Source organism: Chiloscyllium plagiosum, unplaced genomic scaffold (assembly GCF_037043375.1).
Source record: "Chiloscyllium plagiosum isolate Xiang-an unplaced genomic scaffold, Cpla_swu_hap1 HiC_scaffold_35, whole genome shotgun sequence".
NCBI lineage: Eukaryota > Metazoa > Chordata > Chondrichthyes > Orectolobiformes > Hemiscylliidae > Chiloscyllium > Chiloscyllium plagiosum.
In genome coordinates, this window is record NW_028270173.1 from 17694067 (window position 1) to 17714860 (window position 20794).

Here is a 20794-nt window from a genome sequence, read left to right on the forward strand (position 1 = left end):
AATTTTTTTTTTTTAAAGCAATGTTGCCGTGGGAAGCATTTGCATCATTCTTGACAGATGATCTCAGCTGAGATGCATAGTCTTCCCTCACCTGTAATTATCTTTCAAATAATAATTCGCTTGTGCTTGGACATTCTTCTGCATTGTTGTAATTACTTTTTAAATGTTTCTGTAATGATTTCCCCCTCGACTAAGTGAGCAATTGGTAAGCTACCTACACTGAAGATTAAATGAAATTGCAAAACATTCCTTTGTGATGCATTTGTAGACTGTTAATACTGAGAAATTACTGACCTTAATAGCCCCCTATATTTCTAGTCACATGGATTTAATTCTCCTCCTGTTAGATTTTTAAACATCTTTGTAGTTTTACATTGGCATCATGCATGCTCCTGATGCCAACTACTTAAACAATATAAAGCAAGAAATACGGAGTCTTGTATCTTGTATTCTGTTGATCATGTGACCTTAAACCAAACTTGGAATGTTGTGCAAGAATAGCAGTACTGTTAATTTAAGTGTCTGTTTTCCTCTTTTTTTTTAAAAAAAATATTGAACTAGGAATCTGTCTGTACTTAAAACATGAGTAATAAATTTAGGAGGCTGGACAAGTAATGCTCGAATAGAGAGAATGTGCTAGAAATCCATGTGGACAGCTTCTGACATTCTATTGGTGCAAGCTTTTTTGCATCAGGGAATAGCAAGTGTTTGTTCTGATCCTTTTTGATCAGAATTTGATTTGTGATTTTAGGATGAAGTAGTGTTGCAGGTGAAATAGCCACTAGCTCCTTCTCAATCTTTTAAAGTTGTATTTGAGCCATGCTAAGTTGTCACCAAGTAAACTGGAGATCACAAGTTTTGTTGCTGTTTTAGGAAAATGCATTTACAGACACAACTTGTTAACAGCAGTGCAGAAATGGGGCAAGTGGTTAGCATTGCCTGAGGTTTTATTGCCTGTGGGACTGCCCAATCCACTCTGTATCTGTGATTTTTTTTTTGAAAGAGAAACAGCATAGGCTTCTATCTTTTACACCATTGTTCTTTCTGTCCGCTTTGGACTGCCACACTAGCAAATCGAACAATGGAAGGTAACTTTAATAAAGATCAAAAGCAACTTTGGGGCCCTCTTTAAAATGCAGTCAGTGTGTTTGTAGCTGGGCCTAATTGTAGATTTGAGGGTTGAACTGCCATCTTTCCAAGAGATGTATCATAAGCTGTCTTAATAAAGTGATTAAAATTTTTTTGTTTGTAATGGACAAGACCAAAATATATTAAAAAGATATCCTAGGTCCAAACAACATGTTCTTATTTTAAAGGCAAGTGCCAGCTGTTGTATTCTGGATACAAATTGATTGGTTAAATGTACCGGTCTTGCAGCAAAGCACACTTTTTATTTATATGCTATAGTTAAAATACTGAAGAGAAGAAATTACAGTATCTTAACTCTTTTGGAAAACTTAACAATATTAGATTATTTAGCTACTAAACAGTTACTGTTCCAAAATATAGCATCTCATCCAAGGCAAATTCAGTAAAATAGATTGTCTCTCATGCAGTTCTCCAGTCCAGGAGGAAAAGAAACATCAAGAGAAAATAGAGAACGAGAGTGTGTAGCTGCAAGGAGAGGTGCTACTGAAAAACTAAAACCAAAAGTCCTAGCTTTGGAGGAGCCAGACCCCGCCCATTTGGGTTGCTTCTATTGTTTCAACTTTGGATTCAATTGGATTCAAATAGACAGCTCAACACCTCTGTCTTAAAACCCCTCCAAAAAAATGGATAAAATATGCATCTTAAAGCATATTATTATCAAAGATTTTCACAAGGTCTTTAGTGAGATATCCATAATGGACTAATTAATGTGATTAGTAAATGTGGATCCAAGAACCAGATGTTGAATAGATTGGTTTCAAGACCGATCCAAATGTAGGAGTAGAAGGTAGTTAGAATGACGGGTGGCACATCCCTTTCAACAGGGATCAGTGTCGACCCCGTACCTGTTGATTGTTTTCTTGTTTGTTTGTGGGATGAGGGCATTGCTGGCTAGGCTAGCATTTAATGCCTATTCCTAACTTCCTTCCTTCTGGGCATTTAAGACAACCACATTTGTGCGGGTCTGGAGTCAAATGTAGACCAGGTTGGGTAAGGGTAGCATTTACCTCCCTAGAAGTGTGAATCAGTGAACCAGATGAGTTTTTCCCAAAATCAACAGTGGATTCATGGTCATTATTCGACTCTTAATTCCAGAGTTTTGTTAAATTCAAATTCTGCCATCTGAACAAGGGTCCCCAAACATTTACTTGGTCTCTGGATTAGCAATCTAACTAGGATTGCCTCCCCAAAGGATTGATCAAATGTACAATTTCTAATTATTACTATTTCTACATTCTTCAAGTTTATAAATCAGCAAATAAAATTTAAACTGATAAATGAGGTCTTGCATTATGGTAGGAAGAGTATGTATGTCACTTATTACTTGGGAGGTGCAAGTCAGGGTAGGTTAAAGGAATAAAGGGATTCAAGAATACAAAGCTGCTTATTGCAGTATTGCACTGCAGGTTAGCAAGGGCATAACACAAAAGCAAATAAGGCACCAGACTTCTTTCCTCCAGGGATAAGCTTGAAAGGTAGGAAAACTAAAACCTGTATCAAATGTTGGGTAGATCACACTGTGCAGTCTTGCTCACTATTATTAAGGTGTACTTTGGAGATGGTGCAGCGATGATTCACAAGAATGTGTCAGAATTACTTGGGTGTAAGGTGTCAGGAAATAAACAATTGAACTGCACTTCAAAAGAGGGCTTCGAAGACAGGATTTGTAAAATTTATGAAAAGTTTTGACAAAGTGGATGCTTAGTAAATATTTTATCTTGTGGGACACAGCATCACTAGAGAACATCAATACAAGAGAGTCACAGAATTCCAGTAGGGAATGTAGAAGAATGTTCAATACTCATTGATGTTAAAATTGTCAAACTGGTTGCCACAGCAACCAGTAGCAAATAGTATAGATGCATTTTAAGGAACAATTGAGCGAGTATATGAAGAAGAGAATTGAGGCTTTATGATGCTTTCAGTTAGGGAAAGATTTACAGAAGATTTGGTGGAATTTGTATGTATTTGTTCTTAACCTAGACCTGAGCAAAATGATTAAGATTCAAAGTTCTGTTATCGTGTTTTTCTTCCATTGTGCATAATTCCAATTGAGCTAAGTGGCCTGAAGTTTATAGTGCAATTCTTAGTGTTCTGTTTGGTAACAGGGAGAAAAGGTGAAAAATGATGCCAGTATTTGTTAGATTTCTCTTTGGCCTTTTATGCCCTATTATTCATAGTTTGTGGTTGATTTGTACAGTTCAATTTACTTGGACTGCTAAACCTGGAGCATTGTCTTTGTTTGATGAAGTAAGCTAGTGTTGGCATGAGCAGATGCATGCACAGCTGCAGTTTTGTCTGCATTAGTTTAATCATCTTCCCAAGCCACTCTGGTATAATTTGAATCTTTTGGTTGTTTCTTAGTTTAATCAAGATTTGCCATAGTGGTGTTTGTTATGATCCCAGCTGAGGAGAAAGTGAGGTCTGCAGATGCTGGAGATCAAAGTTGAAACTTTATTGCTGGAACAGCACAGCAGGTCAGGCAGCATCCAGGGAACAGGAGATTCGACGTTTCGGGCACAGGCCCTTCTTCAGGAATGAGCAGAGAGTGTTCAGCAGGAGAAGATAAAAGGTAGGGAGGAGGGACTTGGAGGAGGGGCGTTGGAAATGTGATAGGTGGAAAGAGGTCAAGGTGAGGGTGATAGGTCGGAGTAGGATGGAGGCGGAGAGGTCAAGAAGAAGACTGCAGGTCAGGAAGGCGGTGCCGGGCTGGAGGGATTCGGCTGAGACAAGGTGGGGGGAGGGGGGATGAAGAAACTGGTGAAGTCCAAGTTCATCCCCTGTGGTTGGAGGGTTCCCAGTCGGAAGATAAGACGCTCCTCCTCCGACCGTCGCGTTGTTGTGGTTTGGCGGTGGATGAGTCCAATGACCTGCATATCCTCGGTGGAGTGGGAGGGGGAGTTGAAATGCTGTGCTACAGGGTGTTTGGGTTGGTTCGTCCGGGTGGCCCAGAGGTGCTCTCTGAATCGCTCCGCAAGTAGGCGGCCTGTCTCCCCAATATAGAGGAGGCCACACCGGCTGCAGCGGATGCAGTAGATGATGTGGGTGGAGGTGCAGGTGAATCTGTGGCGGATATGGAAGTTTCCTTTGGGGCCTTGGAGAGAAGTGAGGGGGGAGGTGTGGGTGCAAGTGTTGCACCTCCTGCGGTTGCAAGGGAAGGTGCCGGGAGTGGAGGTTGGGTCGGTGGGGGGTGTGGATCTGACAAGGGAGTCACGGAGGGAGTGGTCTCTACGGAAAGCTGATAGGGGAGGGGAGGGAAATATATCCTTGGTGCTGGGGTCTGTTTGGAGGTGGCGGAAGTGACGGCGGATGATGCGCTGTACATGGAGATTGGTGGGGTGGTAGGTGAGGACTAGTGGGGTTCTGTCCTGGTGGCGGTTGGAGGGGCGGGGCTCAAGGGCGGAGGAGCGGGAAGTGGAGGAGATGCGGTGGAGGGCACCGTCGACCACGTCGAGGGGGAAATTGCGGTCCTTGAAGAAGGAGGCCATCTGTGTTGTACGTATCTGTGTCAAACCAGCTGACAAAGGAGGCGCAGTAGTAGTTTGGCGCACTGACCTTTACACCGCTGAGGCCAAACGCCAGCTCGCAGATACCTCCTCCTACCGTCCCCTTGACCATGACCCCACCCCCCACCACCAAACCATCATCTCCCAGACCATCCATAACCTCATCACCTCAGGGGACCTCCCATCCACCGCCTCCAACCTCATAGTCCCACAACCCCGCACCGCCCGTTTCTACCTCCTGCCCAAAATCCACAAACCTGACTGCCCCGGACGACCCATCGTCTCAGCCTGCTCCTGCCCAACCGAACTCATCTCGGCATACCCCTCCCCCCACCTTGTCTCAGCCGAATCCCTCCAGCCCAGCACCGCCTTCCTGACCTGCAGTCGTCTTCTTGACCTCTCCGCCTCCATCCTACTCCGACCTATCACCCTCACCTGACCTCTTTCCACCTATCACATTTCCAACGCCCCTCCTCCAAGTCCCTCCTCCCTACCTTTTATCTTCTCCTGCTGAACACTCTCTGCTCATTCCTGAAGAAGGGCCTGTGCCCGAAACGTCGAATCTCCTGTTCCCTGGATGCTGCCTGACCTGCTGTGCTGTTCCAGCAATAAAGTTTCAACTATGATCCCAGCTGATATTGCTACTGGACAATCTGATCCCAGCATAAGTGTTTGAACTTTTTTTTAAAACTAGTTCATCCTCGATTTTCAGCTAATAGTCTCTCTTCTCGTACAAGAACTTTTCCGTTTAACATGTTACTGTCCTTGCAGCCACCTGCTCCACTTTATGGTTCTATTCCCTGTGGTACTATGACTGAGCTATTTTTGTGAAGGGATTTAAAAGTTATAAACCACCATCTATGTATCACCAGTTTAAAATCCAGAATATTTAAAAATTAATATTTTCAGCGCAGTGACGTGGCTGAACTTGGTTATTTTGTTGGGATTGAAGTGAAAAGGGCATGATCACAAAAATTTAAGAAGGAAAATTATATAAAATGTTTTGTCTTAAATTTGAAACTGTCACCATCAACTCTGCCTGCATGATCAGTGTTCTTTTTAAAACCGTAATATGTGCTCTTTGATTTGCTCTTTAAAATTAAATCTCTTCAAACTGAATTGATTCTTTGCAAACACCCTTCTCTTACTGAGCCTGAATCGTCCTTTCCCACAGCAGTACTCTTGAGCTCCAAGTTTGACCTACAACTAATGGGCTAGTCTGATCGTCATGTGAATATCGAAGAAGACGATCCAAGCACAGTGTTCATGCCAGGTCTTTGTGAAGCAGTTCAATTGCCAATAAATTTATCTTTTTGGGGGGAGTGGGGGTTGAAAAACTCCTCCTTTTTCAAAATCTTGTTATGAAGATGTGGGTGTACTGTACCTTCTTAGAAAGTTAAAAGCTAGCAGAACTACCTGACAGTGCAAAGTTATCATGTAACCTTTTTGGTCCAGTAGCTGGTTGCCTGGAGAGAACAAAAACCAATTTGCATTGGGCCAATCTGTTTAAATTCTGCCCAAAAAAAACAATTCCAATCTAGTTTGAATTTAGCATATTGACAATATTACAAGTCAATGAGACAATCTGATGCTGTGGGGGGTATAAGACTGGAAAAAATGAAACAGTTGGGAGAGAACTGCCAAAAGACCAACACATGTAGACTGCTGGTCAAATTGACAGGTACCTGTTTCGAGAAGGAGTTTTCACAGAAAAACGTTGACACTGACTTGGAAAGCAAATCTGCAAAGAAAAGATTTGACAGCTGGCTGGTTTTGAAATTTGAATCTTTCGGTAAATCTTAATCAGGACTTTTATTGGACTAGTATTATAGGAGGGAAAGTAAAAGTTAGGTTAGAGCAAGGACTTTTTATAAATAGTTGTTAATTGTTCTCTGTTATACTTTAAGAAATAAAGCTGTTAATTTTTACTTTAAATAGTTCTTGGCCTCTTGGATTTTCAGAGATTACTGCACGAGATAAATCTTGTATTGTGTTTAAATTGAGCAGGAGTGTTTACCCGTGTTGCAACAGTCTTCACTTGTTGGCAGGACAATATCATCTGCATCTTCCCAATATGTGAACCTGTCCTGTGGTTTTTTTTTGCCAACTATCAACTCTTATCAGTCTCTCTGGCAACATTGCCAATCGTTTGAAACCTGGGTGGCGCATTTGATCCTCAGATGAGCTTTTGTCCTCTCCTCCTTCCAGCCATCCTTAAGACTGCCTATTTCCAACTTCATAATGTCAACTTTGCAGCCCAAATTGTACCCATCCTACTTCGTGCTCCCCAGTTTTATACATTGACATCCATTCTTTACTTTAAAGAACTATTTAAAGTAAAAATTAACAGCTTTATTTCTTAAAGTATAACAGAGAACAATTAACAACTATTTATAAAAAGTCCTTGCTCTAACCTAACTTTTACTTTCCCTCCTATAATACTAGTCCAATAAAAGTCCTGATTAAGATTTACCGAAAGATTCAAATTTCAAAACCAGCCAGCTGTCAAATCTTTTCTTTGCAGATTTGCTTTCCAAGTCAGTGTCAACGTTTTTCTCCAGGCAATGGGGTGAGCACTATGTGCATTCCATGAAACCTTATCATTTCAAAACTAAACATCAAGGTATGTCCCTTGGGGTGTTGCTGTTGCTGCTGCCACTCCGAAGGTATAAAGAGCCAGAAGCTTTGATGTTTCTGCTCAAACAAAGGGACATGAATGACTCTTCCTCAGTGTCATTGTATACAGCAAAAGCTGGCCACAACTGCAGTGAGGGTGAGTCCGTCTCTTTCAGACATTTAGTATACTTGACTGCTTAAGAGACCCTTGCCCTGTGTCCAGACATTCATCAATTATGTGGAATCATCTGTCTGAACCTGGTCTACTGGTTCATCACCATCCTTGACACTGATTAGGTCAATGCTGCTCTCAGCAAGGGTTTTAGAAATAGCTTACAGTCTGTCCTCCTAACTAACACATCTCCTCTGACTGCATATCTGCTCCTGACTCATTTTTTTCATTGCTCATTCATGTAGTGGTCGGGACTGCATTCTTAGTGTTAAGTACATGTTTGAGTTTGTATTCGATCTTTAGTAATCCATAATTTAGACATTTGACTGTTCTCCCTTTTTAACAGGTATATTTTCTTTTTCTCCTTCTTGTATGATTTTGAGTGATAAAGTTTGTGGTGGGTGCAAACCTGTATTCAGCATTTCAACATTGTCCTTCGTTAATTTCAGTACCGATGCATCGACAGCTCAGCAGCCGGAATCGCAGCTGCCGCCGGCTTCACAGACGTCTGGCTCCAGTCAGCCGAAACGTCCAGCAGCAGCAACAGCAGTGGTAGCAACTCCACAGGAGGTGGGCAGTGCTTGTGATTTTGTTAGTTTGTGGTTGTTGTTGAGACTGTTGGTAGCATATCTTCATATTTTTACTTTGCAATACGTCAGTGATGCTCCCCTTCCCCCGCTCTTCTCATTCTTCCTTTCTTCCTCCCTCTAACCCCAAAATAATTGAGGTTGGTTTGTGGATTGGGTGATTACTGATTCAAGCCCAGCCTCGACTGACGCACTGAAGTACAGGAATGCCTTCTATCATTGAGGAGGGGCTAGCGTCCTTTGGATGAAGTGTTGAATTGAAATTTTTTTTTCCTCCACTTTGAAATGGTTTGGATGACTCAAAGAATTGTAGCTCTGCTTTGCTGGTCAATATTTGGCACAAGACCAGATGCAGACAAGTTTGACTGAGGAATCTGTGTCTCAATTGTGGAGGCGCGAATCATAATTTTAATCAGTCTTCCTGAAACTCCGGCTGAGTGCCAGAGAAGTACAGAATTCACAAATGTACACCCTTGTTCACGAAAAGGTGTAGAAACTTATGACCACATGGGTTGATCAATGAGGAGGCAAGTGGCAGATGAATGGAAGAGAGAAGTGACCGGGTGAGACAGTATAACATGTTCGCAAGGAGCTTCAGGAGCATGGGGACCTGGGTGTACATATAAAATCATTTGAAGGTGACAAGAATGATTTAAAGAATTGGTTAACAAAGCATAGAACATCTTGGGTGTTATCATTGAAGGCACAGAGTATGTGAGTAATGAAGTTAAGCATGTATTAAACTTTTTTTTTTACAGTCACAGCTAGAGTATGTTGCCCAAAAAATCCAAAGAACTGCAAATGCTGGAAATCCAAAACACAAACAAAAACAGGAGGTCTGACAGCATCTGTGTAGAGAAAGCAGAGTTAACATTTTGGGCCCAGTAAAACCTACCTTTGGAATGGATGTTGAATACTGTCTGTTTCTGGATGTTGCACTTTGAGGGATGCTGTGGGAGCAGAAAAAGATCCATGAGATTAATTGCAAGGATGAGGAGTTTCAGATATGAAGCTAAATTTAAAAAGTTGAGTCTATTTATTACTAAAAGGAGGTTAAAAATCGCACCGCACCAGTTGCATAGTTCAACAGGTTTATTTGGAAGCACTAGCTACTAGTTTTGAGTGCTGCTCCTTCATTGGATAGCTGTGGAGTAGGGCCATAAGACACTACCTGATAAAGGAGCAGTGCTACGAAAGCTGGTGCTTCCAAATAAACTAAGTGTTGTGATTTTGTTTTTAACTTTTGTCCACTCCAATCCAACACCGGCTCCTCCACCTCTTTACTAAAATGGGGTTGAAAATAAATGGGCAGGGCAACGACACAATCATAAGTAGCAAGCGCTTAAGATCTGCGTTCACTGCCTTAGTGTGGTGGATGCAGGGCCACTTGAGGCTTTCAAAAGGAAATAGATTGATGCAGAAATTGTATCTCCTTCAAACCCCCCCACCCCCCCCCCCCCCACCCCGACCAAAGGAAAAGGTAGAGCTAGAAGTGCCACCAAGTGGAAGTGTTTTGAAAGCCAAAGGACCACCTGTGCTGGAATTATTCTCTTGAGTTTCTGTCCTGTTTCAAAAGATACAGCTTAATGCTGCTTTCACTTTGTTTCTGAACAGGGAACTGATGGATTGGACAAATTGAATAAAGAGCTAGTACAGATAGGATGGACTTAAAGGGTTCTCCCTATGCTGTAAAATTCCCAAGTGCTTCTTCCCCAGCCTCAGTCTCAATACAACATTTGTAACTGCACTCTCTGGCTGTCTGCTGAACTATCCCAAGAGTCAGTGAGCAAATGAGCTTGTCCATTCCAGGGTGCCTTAAAAGCACTTGCTGACCAAATAAAATTCTGGTGATCAAATAAACTGGCAACCAATTTATTTCTGTTAATTACAGGCCACCCCTTCAGCACAAAGCGGAACAAAATCCTGGGCACAGGCGAGTGTTACACATGGTGCACAAGGAGATGGTGAGTTGAAATCAACCTGTCAAAATGCTGCTTGCAAACTGAGCAATTCATTTCAGCTGTGATCATAGCCTGCATTACATCTGTTGCAGTGTGCTAAATGTTCCAAATGATGGTGCTTGTAATTTGAGAATTGAATATCTCACTTTATTAATTCATTTGAATTCGGTAGTGTCTGGTTTCTGTGCAACAGCACTGTCTAGCATTGTTGAACTCTGTCTATGTGATTTTTTTTTCTGTGAATCCCTCCCAGTGTCATAGAGGTATACAGAAACAGGTCCTTCAGCCCAACTTGTCCATGCTGACGAGATTTCCGAAACTGAACTTGTCCCATTTGCCTGTGCTTGGCCCATATCCCTCTAAAACCTTTCTATGTACCTGTCCAAATGTCTCTTAAATGCTGTAATTGTACTTGACACTACCACTTCCTATGGCAATTCATTTCATCTACGCATCATCCTTTGTGTGAAAAAGTTACTCCTACAATCCCTTTTTAAAATCTGTCTCCCCTTAAATCCATGTCCTTTAGTTTTTGACACTCCTACCCAGTGGAAAAAATATCTTTTTATGAATATCTATAAGGTCACCCCTCAGCCTGCTCCAGGGAAAATAGCCCCAGTCTATTCAGCCTCTCCTTATCGATTTAAACCTTTTCAGTCTTAGTAATATCCTAGTAAATGTTTTTTCGCTCTTTCCAGTTTAGTAATATTCTTCCAGAGCAGGGTGACCAGAATTTTACGCAATATTCCAAATTTTTGACAATTTCTTCCATTCTCCCTCCATTCTCCCCCCCGTTACCTTGTTCTATCGGCAGGTTGTGTGGCAGGCCTTTGTCCATTTGCAAATAGGTTAGGATTTGTACTTGAACCAGTCTAATTGACTGAGAGATTCATGAAGGACTTGTAGTTTCATTGGGATTTGAATTTAAACCAGGCACTATTGATGGATGAAAAGACATTTGTGTAGAATCCTGAAGTAACAGGCTGGTAGTAGAATTCTTGCTAGTTTGTCACTTGGATAGTGAAATACGTAGAAGTTCTCTTGTTTTCTTCCCAAACTTGTCTGTCTTCAATTGTACTACTTTTCCACTACCCTTGGCTATGTTTGAGTAAGATAGAAGGCTAGTACAGAGTTTGTTAGGTGGCTGTGAACTTTGGCCCTAGAAGTCTTTCGCCACTGTATTGCTCAATTCGAGAACTGAAAGTGTTTAATGCAGTTTGTTCATCTTAATGTTTCTTTTAAGCTAGAAATAATAACCCTGAAATAATCTGATGAGAGATACTATTGTGATGTCAGTGTTGTGACCTGATTGGCTGGTTTTATTATAGTGGCTATGTTACTTGGTGTTAAGGTGAGTGTTTCTTTAATAACTATTTATGCATTAAAATAAATGTAGTTCCATGGGCTTGTTCAGAAAGTATATCTATTAGGAAAGTGTGACCTCACATTTTTATGCATTTTTATGTTTGAGAAACAAAAAAGGCAAAAACTATTAGTGGGGGGGGTTGTATGTGCACCTCAAACTATGTTAAGCAGGTAGGTAGAGATGCATGCAGTAGACACATCTGTAATTGAGTGACTTTTATCTGTATAGAGATTGGCCAAATCAAATTCGTAATTATACAGCAGAAGAGGAATTCCTGGACAAATATGCTAAGGAGCTAACTAGAGAACACCCATCCTAGACTGGAAATTGTCATGGAAAAGGAAGAATTGGCAATCTTGCTGAGGCCCTTTTAGGATTGGACAACTGTAATATAGAATTCCCCATCAAGGTGGAGGAAATTAGTTTCTGTGACAAGATCTAAGAGCATGTTGGTGAGCTACAACAATTGCTCATTACTACGTAGAGCAAAAATAAAACCGGAAAGGTAGCCAAGCATGGCTAACGAAGGAAATTAGAGGAAATATTCAATCCCAGGAATATGCGTACAATTGGTCAGAAGAAAAACAACAGATTGGAGCAGTTCAGAATTCGGCTATTAAGGGCAATGTACTTTAAAGGAAAAATTAGGGGGAAAGTTAGCTTGCGGTGAATGTAAAAATTGAGAGTAAAAGTTTCTTTCGGTATGTGGAGAGAGGGATTGAAGACAAATGTCGTTACAGTCAGACAGAAGTGAACTTGTATGGGCGAACAAAGGAATGGCTGGCAACTAAGTACATATTTTTGGTCCTGCGCTCATTAAAGGAGGGCACAAATAACCTACCAGAAATATTGGGAAGCACAGGGTTTAGGGAGAGGGAGATATGAGTATTAGTAGGGAAGGGGTTTGGTGAAATTGATAGGATTCAAGGCTGATCAATCCCCAGGCCTTGGTGATCTACATTCCAGAGTACTTGAAGTGCCCCTTAAAAATACATTGGTCATTTTCCAGGTTTCAGTACTCCGTTTAAGAAGGGAGAGAGAGATCAAACTGGGAATTATAGACAACCTGACATCGGTAGTGGAATCTGATGTTTTGTCTATTTATAAAAGAATTAGGAAGCTGAGCTTTTGGAAAATAATCATAGGATCAAGAAGTCATCATGGGTTTACCAAAGCGAAATCACACTTGGCAAATCTTGTGGAATTCTGAGGATGTAACTAGTTGAATTGATTCAGGAAGCCAGTGGATATGGTTTATTTAGACTTTCATGAGTCTTTTGACAAAGTCTTCCAAAGAAAAATGGGTATGTAGAACTATGGGTCTAGTGGTTTGAGAGGGGTAGAGAACTGGTAGGCAGACAAGCAAAGGGTAGGAATAAACTGGTCATTTTCCAAATGGAAGGCAGTTACTAATGGGGTATGGCAAGGATCAGTGCTGGACCTCCAGCTATTCACAATATATATTAATGATTGGGGGAACTCAATGTAATAGCTCCTCCAAGTTTGCAGGGGAAACAGCTGGGTGATAGGGTGACGAAAGTGCGGAGATATTGCGTTGTGATTTGTAAATGAGTGAATGCATGGTAGGTGCAGCATCATGGAGATATATATGAGGTTATCCACTTTAGTGAAAATAAGAAGGCAGATTATTATCTGGCTATAGATTTGAGACGGGAACGTGCAGTGAGTTCTGCGAGTCCTCCTACACCAGTCCAGAAAAATACAGTCAGTCTAAGGATAGAGCTGTACTGTTCAGGACTGAGATGGTTTGCAAACCCTTTCCCAGGGAGTGGTGAGTCTGTGGAATTTGCTACCGTAGAAAACTGTCAAGGTGAAAACATTTGATTTCAAGGAAGAGTTGGATATAGCATTTGGGACTAAGATCAAAGGATTTAATGGAAAAGCAGGAATATGCTATTAGTGTTGGATGATCAGCAATGATCATAATGAAAGGTGGAGCAGGGCTGAATGGCCTAAAGCTGCTCCTGCTTTGTGCTTCCAAATAAGTTGTTAGCCCATCTAACATTAAGATCTGACCCCAACATTGGTACTGTGTATTCAAAATAATATGAAGTTGCCCAGCTCCAGTTCACTTCAAAGTATCAAATGCAGGGTTGAAGCCTCCAACTTCTAATACTACTAAAGATAACATAGAAAGCAAATGTTTAACAGTGTTATTTGAGACTTAAAACTGGTACTTGTGTTTTTTTTTGAGACCTATGTGATTTATGCTTGTGACATGACTACTTAGCTTGTTCTCCTTTGGCTTCATTGAAGTGCAAGATTGAGACTTGCAGCGCAATTTGGCTGATGTACGCTGTGTTTGCATGACTCTTGCACTGTTTGGTTGTCTTTGCTTGCAGATTTTCCGAAAGACAAGGTATGACCTTGCTATTTTTGGGTGTGTGAAAGATTCCCTGACACTGTTCCATGGACAAAGAGCTTTTCCCGTATCGTGGGCAATATTTCTTCCCCTTGCAAGTGTAAAGTGAGAAGTGGATTAATTGCTTGTCTCATTGCCGTTTATGGAAAATTACTAATGTAGCATGATATATGGATATTTATTGGTCATGCCTGAAAGAGTGGTGAAAGCATATTCAAACTTTTTCAAAACTCAATTGGATAAATAGTTGGAGAGGAATTTCCCAAACACTTGGAGCAAGGAGCAGTGAAGTGAAAGTATTAGGATATCTGTAGTAAAGAAATATGTTGTAATGGGCCAAATGGTTGCCTCCTGTGCAGCAGCATTGTGATTCTTTTGAAGGAAATCATTATATGGAAAGCTTTGAAAGGGTACATTTAATAGTTGTCTAAGTGGAAAGCACATGTGCAGTTGGATAGATTTTATTAAAATGTGCGCCTCTTGCATTCAGGTGGAAAGGGATCAAACCAACAGTCGCCATTCTCTCGCGAGGAATTTCCAACCCTGCAAGCGGCTGGAGATCAGGACAAAGTTGGCAGAGAAAGGGACATTGCAGATCAGTCGTATGGGCCAGGACCAAGCCTCCGCCCTCAAAGTAAGCATTTCTTCTCCATTGCACATGTCTTTGCTTTTGGATTTTCTAAATTTGAAGTATGGCTGTATTAAAGCTGTCATCTTTTTTCAAGAAACTAGTTGATCACATGGAATCAAAGTGGAGCTTTCTCCGAGGATCAGTCTTTTGTTTCTTTGCTTTATGATATGAGTGCGGTAGTTTTGGGAAACCAAAAGAAAAAATTGTGTTCTCACAATGAAATTCAGCGTTTTCTTCATATACAATTCAGGCAGACTTGCAATTACAGAAAGGGTCACTTTTGTTTTTCCTGGACGAAACCCTTTTGAAGGAAACTGAAATCTAGGACTTTCTCCCTCCATGTGGTTGAGACTCATGGATCAATTAAAGCTTCAGAACTGAGCTGGTTCTTTAGTCAAGGGTACAGTGATTTGTAGGACGCAAGGTGAGTGAATAAAACAAAGATGCAGATAATCGAGTGGTGGAAAACGTTAGGGAGCTGAATGGTCTGCCTACTTTGGTTTTATTTGTGATCAATACTGGTTGGGTTTGTTTTTAACACCAGTCTCCTAAACTGTGTTGCATCAGAGATGTGCAAACAATTGTTTCTATATGGGCATCCAATTATACACAGACTGGGGCTGATCCGACAGTGTGAGACAGATGGTGCTAGAGAAAGTGACCAGCTGGGAGCTGATACAGATGCAGTGGACTGAATGGCCATCTCCTGTACTGTAAAATTCAATGAAAGAAGCTTTTATTATAAAAGTCTAGCATCTCCTCTGTTAATTTTCCTGGAGCATCTGGCTGTAAAAAGAAATGCAGTATTTTGCGACACCCTTGAGTTACTTAGAAGGAATCTTTAGAAATAGGGGTGATACTGGTGAGGCTGTTATTGTCTGTCCTTCATTGGCATTGGAAAGTAGGAGTAGGGTATCTACCTAAGAGGGTTGTTATTATTTAAATGTTTTCACCCTGTACCTTTTTAATACTTATGGTAATAATACGTTGTAATAGTCTGCAGTCTGAACTGGCCATCTTCATATAATAGAGAGAAAGAAAACTGCAGATGTTGGAATCCAAAGTAAACATGCATGAGGCTGGAAGAATGCAGCAAGCCAGGCAGGAGGAGGTGGAGAAGTTGATATTTCGGGTGTAACCTCCCTTCAGGACTCATATCATCATAGATTTTTTTTCACTTTTAAAAGACCTTGCAGACCAGAATTCTGAAGGAAACTGATAATACACAGTATAATCAAATTGACAAGTGAGAGTAACTTAAGGTTTGGAGTAGACACTTCATCCGAACATAGCTCTGAGCTTCACTAAAGCATTATTAATATATTTTTCTGCTTTGCAGCTTTTGATAGTCCTGTTTATTTCAGACATCATTTTGACTTTGAACTCTATTTGCATTTGACCACACCAAGGCTGTCACGTTTGGCTTGTACTTCTGAAAAACTGGTCAGGTTGCCTTTGCTTCAAGGGATGTTTGTTAAACATGAATCTCTTTTTAAGAAGTGAATCATGACTGCTTTGAAAGCAAGGTCTGTGATCTTTAGAGAAGGACATTGTTAGAGAACCTGAAATTACAGTTTGTCAAGCTGAATAACAGATGTGGTGTATAAATTGTTGTCATATAGGGGTAGTGGAGAGAGAAAATCATACTAAAAAAGGTCAAATTTCATTCACTCTCCATTGTTGGCTTCCTTTATGTCTTAATAAAAAGATATTGATATAGCTACATTGTTGATACAACTTCTAAAGCTAAAAGATAACAAGGGCTTTTAAGCTTTCTGTTGCTCCATTTGCCTGGTTCAGCTAAGCAACTAAGAAAGATACTGTTATTAAAGAGTGCTTCATGTGGCAAGCCAGAGATAAATAGGAAGCATCAGCATTCTCTGGGTGCCTAGAACATGATTAAAGATCAGCAAACTTACCAAAGGTCATGGTTCAGTTACTTCTGGGGTTGGCCAAGATTACCGCTCCTGACCCTGTAGGACTTAGCTGTGATAGTCTCAACAGTCACTTGCTGATTCGGTAATGGGCTGCGTGTAGAATGGTAACTTTGAGGTACTGAAAAACTGATAATGGCCTTAAGATCAGGATTCAATGACAATTGGTTCAATTTAGGGGATTGCAGACTGACCATTTCCAGAAAGAAAATTGAGATTCAATTTACACAAAGTAAGAACTTATGATGTAGATGGAGGAGACTTGACAGGCTAGATTTTGAGGACTTATTTCCCCTTGTAAGAGACTAGAACTAAAGAAGTCTGTTTAAGAGTAAGAGGTCTTAAAATTAAAATGGCAGTTGGAATTTTTTTGGCGATTGTTTGTTCTGCAGAATTCCTTTTTGTCCAGAAAACCGTGGAGACTGTCATTGAATTTTTCATAAGGCTAAGTTCAGCTGTTGTTAGACAGGGAGGTCCAGGGTAGTTGAGAGCATGATCAGATCACCCATTGTTCTATTAAATGCAAAGTGAGTTTAAAGTGCTGAATAATCTCCTACTTGTCTTAAGTCCTCTGTTCCTACATTGTCACAGATAGCGAATTTGATAACTATCAGGAAATGGATTGAGTATAAATAGGTTAAATGTTTGGGCCTTAATTGTTTATGGTCAATACCAATAATATGAAGAGACCAAACTATGGTTGCTAATTTTGCTGATGACCCGTGAATAGATTTTGTTTTAAAAAGTGAATTGGAAGAAGGGCATAAAGCATAGAAAAGGAATTTAAGATCATTCTGAATGGGTGAAAGATTGGCAGGTAGAGTAGGATGTGGGATAACATGAATTTGTCCATTTTGCAGAAAAATAATGAAGCAGCGTATTACCTAAAAAAAAAAAAAAATTTAAAAAAATTGCAGAACCTCTGCTACTGAGGGCTACCTGATATCAAGGTACATTGAAAAGGTCGATTTGTATCCATTGGAGTTGAAGAGGATGAAAGATGATCTTATTAAAACACAATCACAAATGGACTTAAAGTGATGCTAAAAGGAAGTTGCCCTTGGGGGAGACTCTCATTTAAAATGAAAATGAAAAGGGGTTTTCTTTCTTGTTTTTTTTTTTGAAGGTTATTGGTCCTTGAGGTATTTTCCTTTGTCGAGCAGAGAAGGCAGTGCCTTTGAAATTTTTTTTAAGACTGAGTTGCTCCAATTGAAGAGCAATTCAGAGGGCTTAGTGGTTCAACAAGAAAGTGGAGTTGAGGCCATGTCAGATTACTTTTATTTTTATCTAATGGCAGAGTAGCATTTTGGGCCAGGTGACCACCTACTCTTTTCAAATTTGTGTGTTTTGGAGCACCCGGACAGTTGGATCTGTTTGTTTTTGAATCATGCGCTCACTATGTTGTCTTTCCTAAAAATTCAGTAAGATGCACTGTTTGATGACATTTGTTTGCTTTGCTTTCACCCACAGATGTGACCAGCTGGAGGGAGGGTGGTGGGCGGAACTTGGGTGCTCCAGGTGGCTCTTTGATCGAGGGGGAAACCAAAGAGCTAAGCCCAGAAGAAGCAGCAAGCTCTATAGCATCCTCAGCCGACCAGAAGGTGACTGTAAGGATGGCCGAACAACCACCTAGACCAGGGGTCGGTGTACCACAGCAGGCAGTTCCCCAACCATACCCTCCACCATATAGGGGGATGATGCCAGCTTTCGTAAGTAATTGAGAATTGGAGGACGAGGGGGGGTATAGGAAAACTTGCAGTTGACATAGTTCACATAAAATGATATTCTGTTTGAAAACTAATATGGTATCGCCCCAGTACAGTCATATCAGTTGTGCAGTAGTGAAAGGAGGGGGGGTGGAGTTAAGTGATGAAGTGATGGTTTAAAAGGAACACCATTTGGTATAACTATACTCTTTGCCATAAGTAAACCACGAGGGACACCCTTGAGGCAGCTGGCAGTTCGCAATTTAAATTCTAGTAGCTTAAGTTATAATGTTGCCTTATTGCTCTTGAGCTTATTGCTAAAACATTATCATGTATAATTGAAACATTGAGATAAAGGTAAAGACAACAAGAAGCTTGGAAAGCATTGGGTAAATGGAGAAGTTGAAGTTTGATGCTAGACTTGAACTTGAGCTTGTACCTTGCTGGAAAGAAGGATTGAAGGAGTTGAGTTACCATCGTGCACTGTTTCAGCCAGTGAAAAACATCTCAGCAATGAGACTGGTTGAATTTATCCAGATGTGTGTACATATGTTGTATATTGACTGTAATTATTTCATTTTATGACTGGACCATGGAAGATGTCAGAGGAGCTGGTGATCAGTTCTCATTGCTCCACACACAAAGGAACAGTTTGGCTGGTTGTGAACATTTTGTTTGTCTGTACCTGAACAAAATTTTAAGCATGCTGGCGTGAGGCTAGGTGCTGTGTTTCAGCGCCAGTCCTTGCAGTTTTGAATCACCATGTGTGTTGGCTTGATTCAGTTCACAGTAGGTTAGAAAGTTGTGAATTCAAATCTCACTCTGCAAATTGAACACTGATGCATCAGCATGAGATTGAGGGAATGCTGCTTCGTGAAAAGTGCAATGCTTTGTTGTTTCAGGTGAATGGTTTAAATATTCTGGCGCTGGTTTAAAGGAGAGCAGAAAGTTCTGACATCTCGATCATATTGATGCTTCAAAGCTCAAACAAATTAATCTATACACTGTTAATCAAAAATGGCTGGAGTTGCTCCAACTATTTCAGTTTTAATGCGACTATAGAATTCTGACATGTCTGAGAGCTGTAACAAAGACTATCCACACGCATCATATTTTTCTTTGAACTGCTTTTAAAAAAAACAGTTGTCTTTTATCTAGCCTGATTGGCTTGAAAATCAAATAGGTGTTTAATCTATTTCTCTTGATCCCTGTCATTTTGTTAATTTCAGATGTATTCCCCATATTGTGGTTTACCGTTTCCTACACCTTACGGGCCACAGGGACCATACAGATACCCACCACCCGATGCCAGCAAGTAAGTTAGTCTATCCTGAAATTACTCATTTGTAGTTGCAAAGTAAAGTCAGCACTTAAAATTGAAGCTTTGCAATTTCAATGCTTTTCGATGCTGGTATTAGACTTGCTTTGATAGGAGCACTCCTGTGTTTGAGACACCAGGTTACTGCTTTCAGATCCCAGTCTAGAGACTTGAATGCCTCGCATAAATATAGTTTGATGTTGTGAAGTGCTTCAAGGCATTTCCCTCAAACACCATGGAACATTAGTCATTAGATTTTTCTCATTTCTCTGGGTGCTTCTCAATACAGTAGTGAGCATGTGCATTTCAAAAGTGCTTCATTTGGTCCCTTGTGATATCTTGAAAGGTGCCTTCAAGTTTGTTCTCCAATGACTTGTTTTGGCAGCTTCTTATTACGACATTGATTTTATAATCCAAATTGTTATAACATTGAGCTTGTAGCATTTTCATGAAGAATAGTATTTCATTTTTAGTTTAACCATCACTTTATTGTTAAGAACAGTGGAAGAGATGCCAGTCATTGGGGCAAGTGTATGGGAATGAAAAGGCAAAACAAAACAAATTTGAGGGTTCTTTGAAAGTGTGGGATATATAGTGGCTCGAGTTTGCCTGTTGGGAAATGTATGGGTTTGGATGCAAAGCTGGAAGTTAATTTTTCTCCTCTCTTTAAAGTCAGTGGCGTTCAGACATAGTATAAATCCAGTGGCCCGAGTTGAAACATCCTTTTTGTTTTTCTGTCCTTTGTGCCCCTGCTTCTCTCCAACAAATGAAAAATCGAAGTGATTTTGTTTTATTTGACCATAGAGTTTACAACAAAAATTGTTTTTCTAGAAAAAACTGCAGATCTTAAAGAAAAACAAGTATTGCTTTTTGGCAGCATCTGTGGAGAGAAATGGGAGTTAATGTTTGAGTTCTTGTGTATCAATGCTGCTTGGGGCCTTTTCATTTTACTGTATACTTAAATTTGACCTCCCCAAAACGCATTATCTCACACTCTTGCAGAATAACCTCCATCTGCCATTTCTCTGCCCAACTTTCCAATTGATCTATATTCTGCTATATCCTTTGATAACCTTCCTCACTATTCACAAATCTGCCAATTTTTGTGCTGCCTGTGAGCTTACTAGTCAAACACTTTTATATTTTCATCCAAATAATTACAAAAAAACAGAGCTCCCACAGGCACACCTCTGGTCACAGACAACCAGTCAGAAAAACACCTCTGCACAACTTTTGACTCTTCTACAACCAAACCAATTTTGTATCCAGCTTACCAATGCCCAGTGTATCCCATGTGACTTAATCTGGACACGCCTACCATAAGGGATCTTTCAAATCTATGTAAATAACATCTACTATCCTACCTTCAATCATCTTGAGCATTTCCTCAAAAAAAATTCAAACAAATTTGAGACAACACTTCCTGTGCACAAAGCCATGCTGACTGTCCCTAATGAGTCCATTC

General features: G+C 40.5%; 1 protein-coding gene across 8 annotated transcripts in view; it reads left to right on the forward strand.

Annotated features, from left to right (window-relative positions):
* LOC122541410 (protein PRRC2A-like) overlaps positions 1–20794 on the forward strand; it is a 139698-nt gene that overhangs the window by 58657 nt on the left and 60247 nt on the right. For all 8 annotated transcript variants that reach the window (XM_043678160.2, XM_043678166.2, XM_087979328.1 and 5 more), the window contains 5 exons: positions 7893–8013; positions 9922–9994; positions 14231–14374; positions 17776–18014; positions 19241–19326. In XM_043678160.2, the coding sequence (XP_043534095.2) occupies positions 7893–8013; positions 9922–9994; positions 14231–14374; positions 17776–18014; positions 19241–19326 (663 nt within the window). The remainder of the gene's footprint in view (positions 1–7892; positions 8014–9921; positions 9995–14230; positions 14375–17775; positions 18015–19240; positions 19327–20794) is intronic.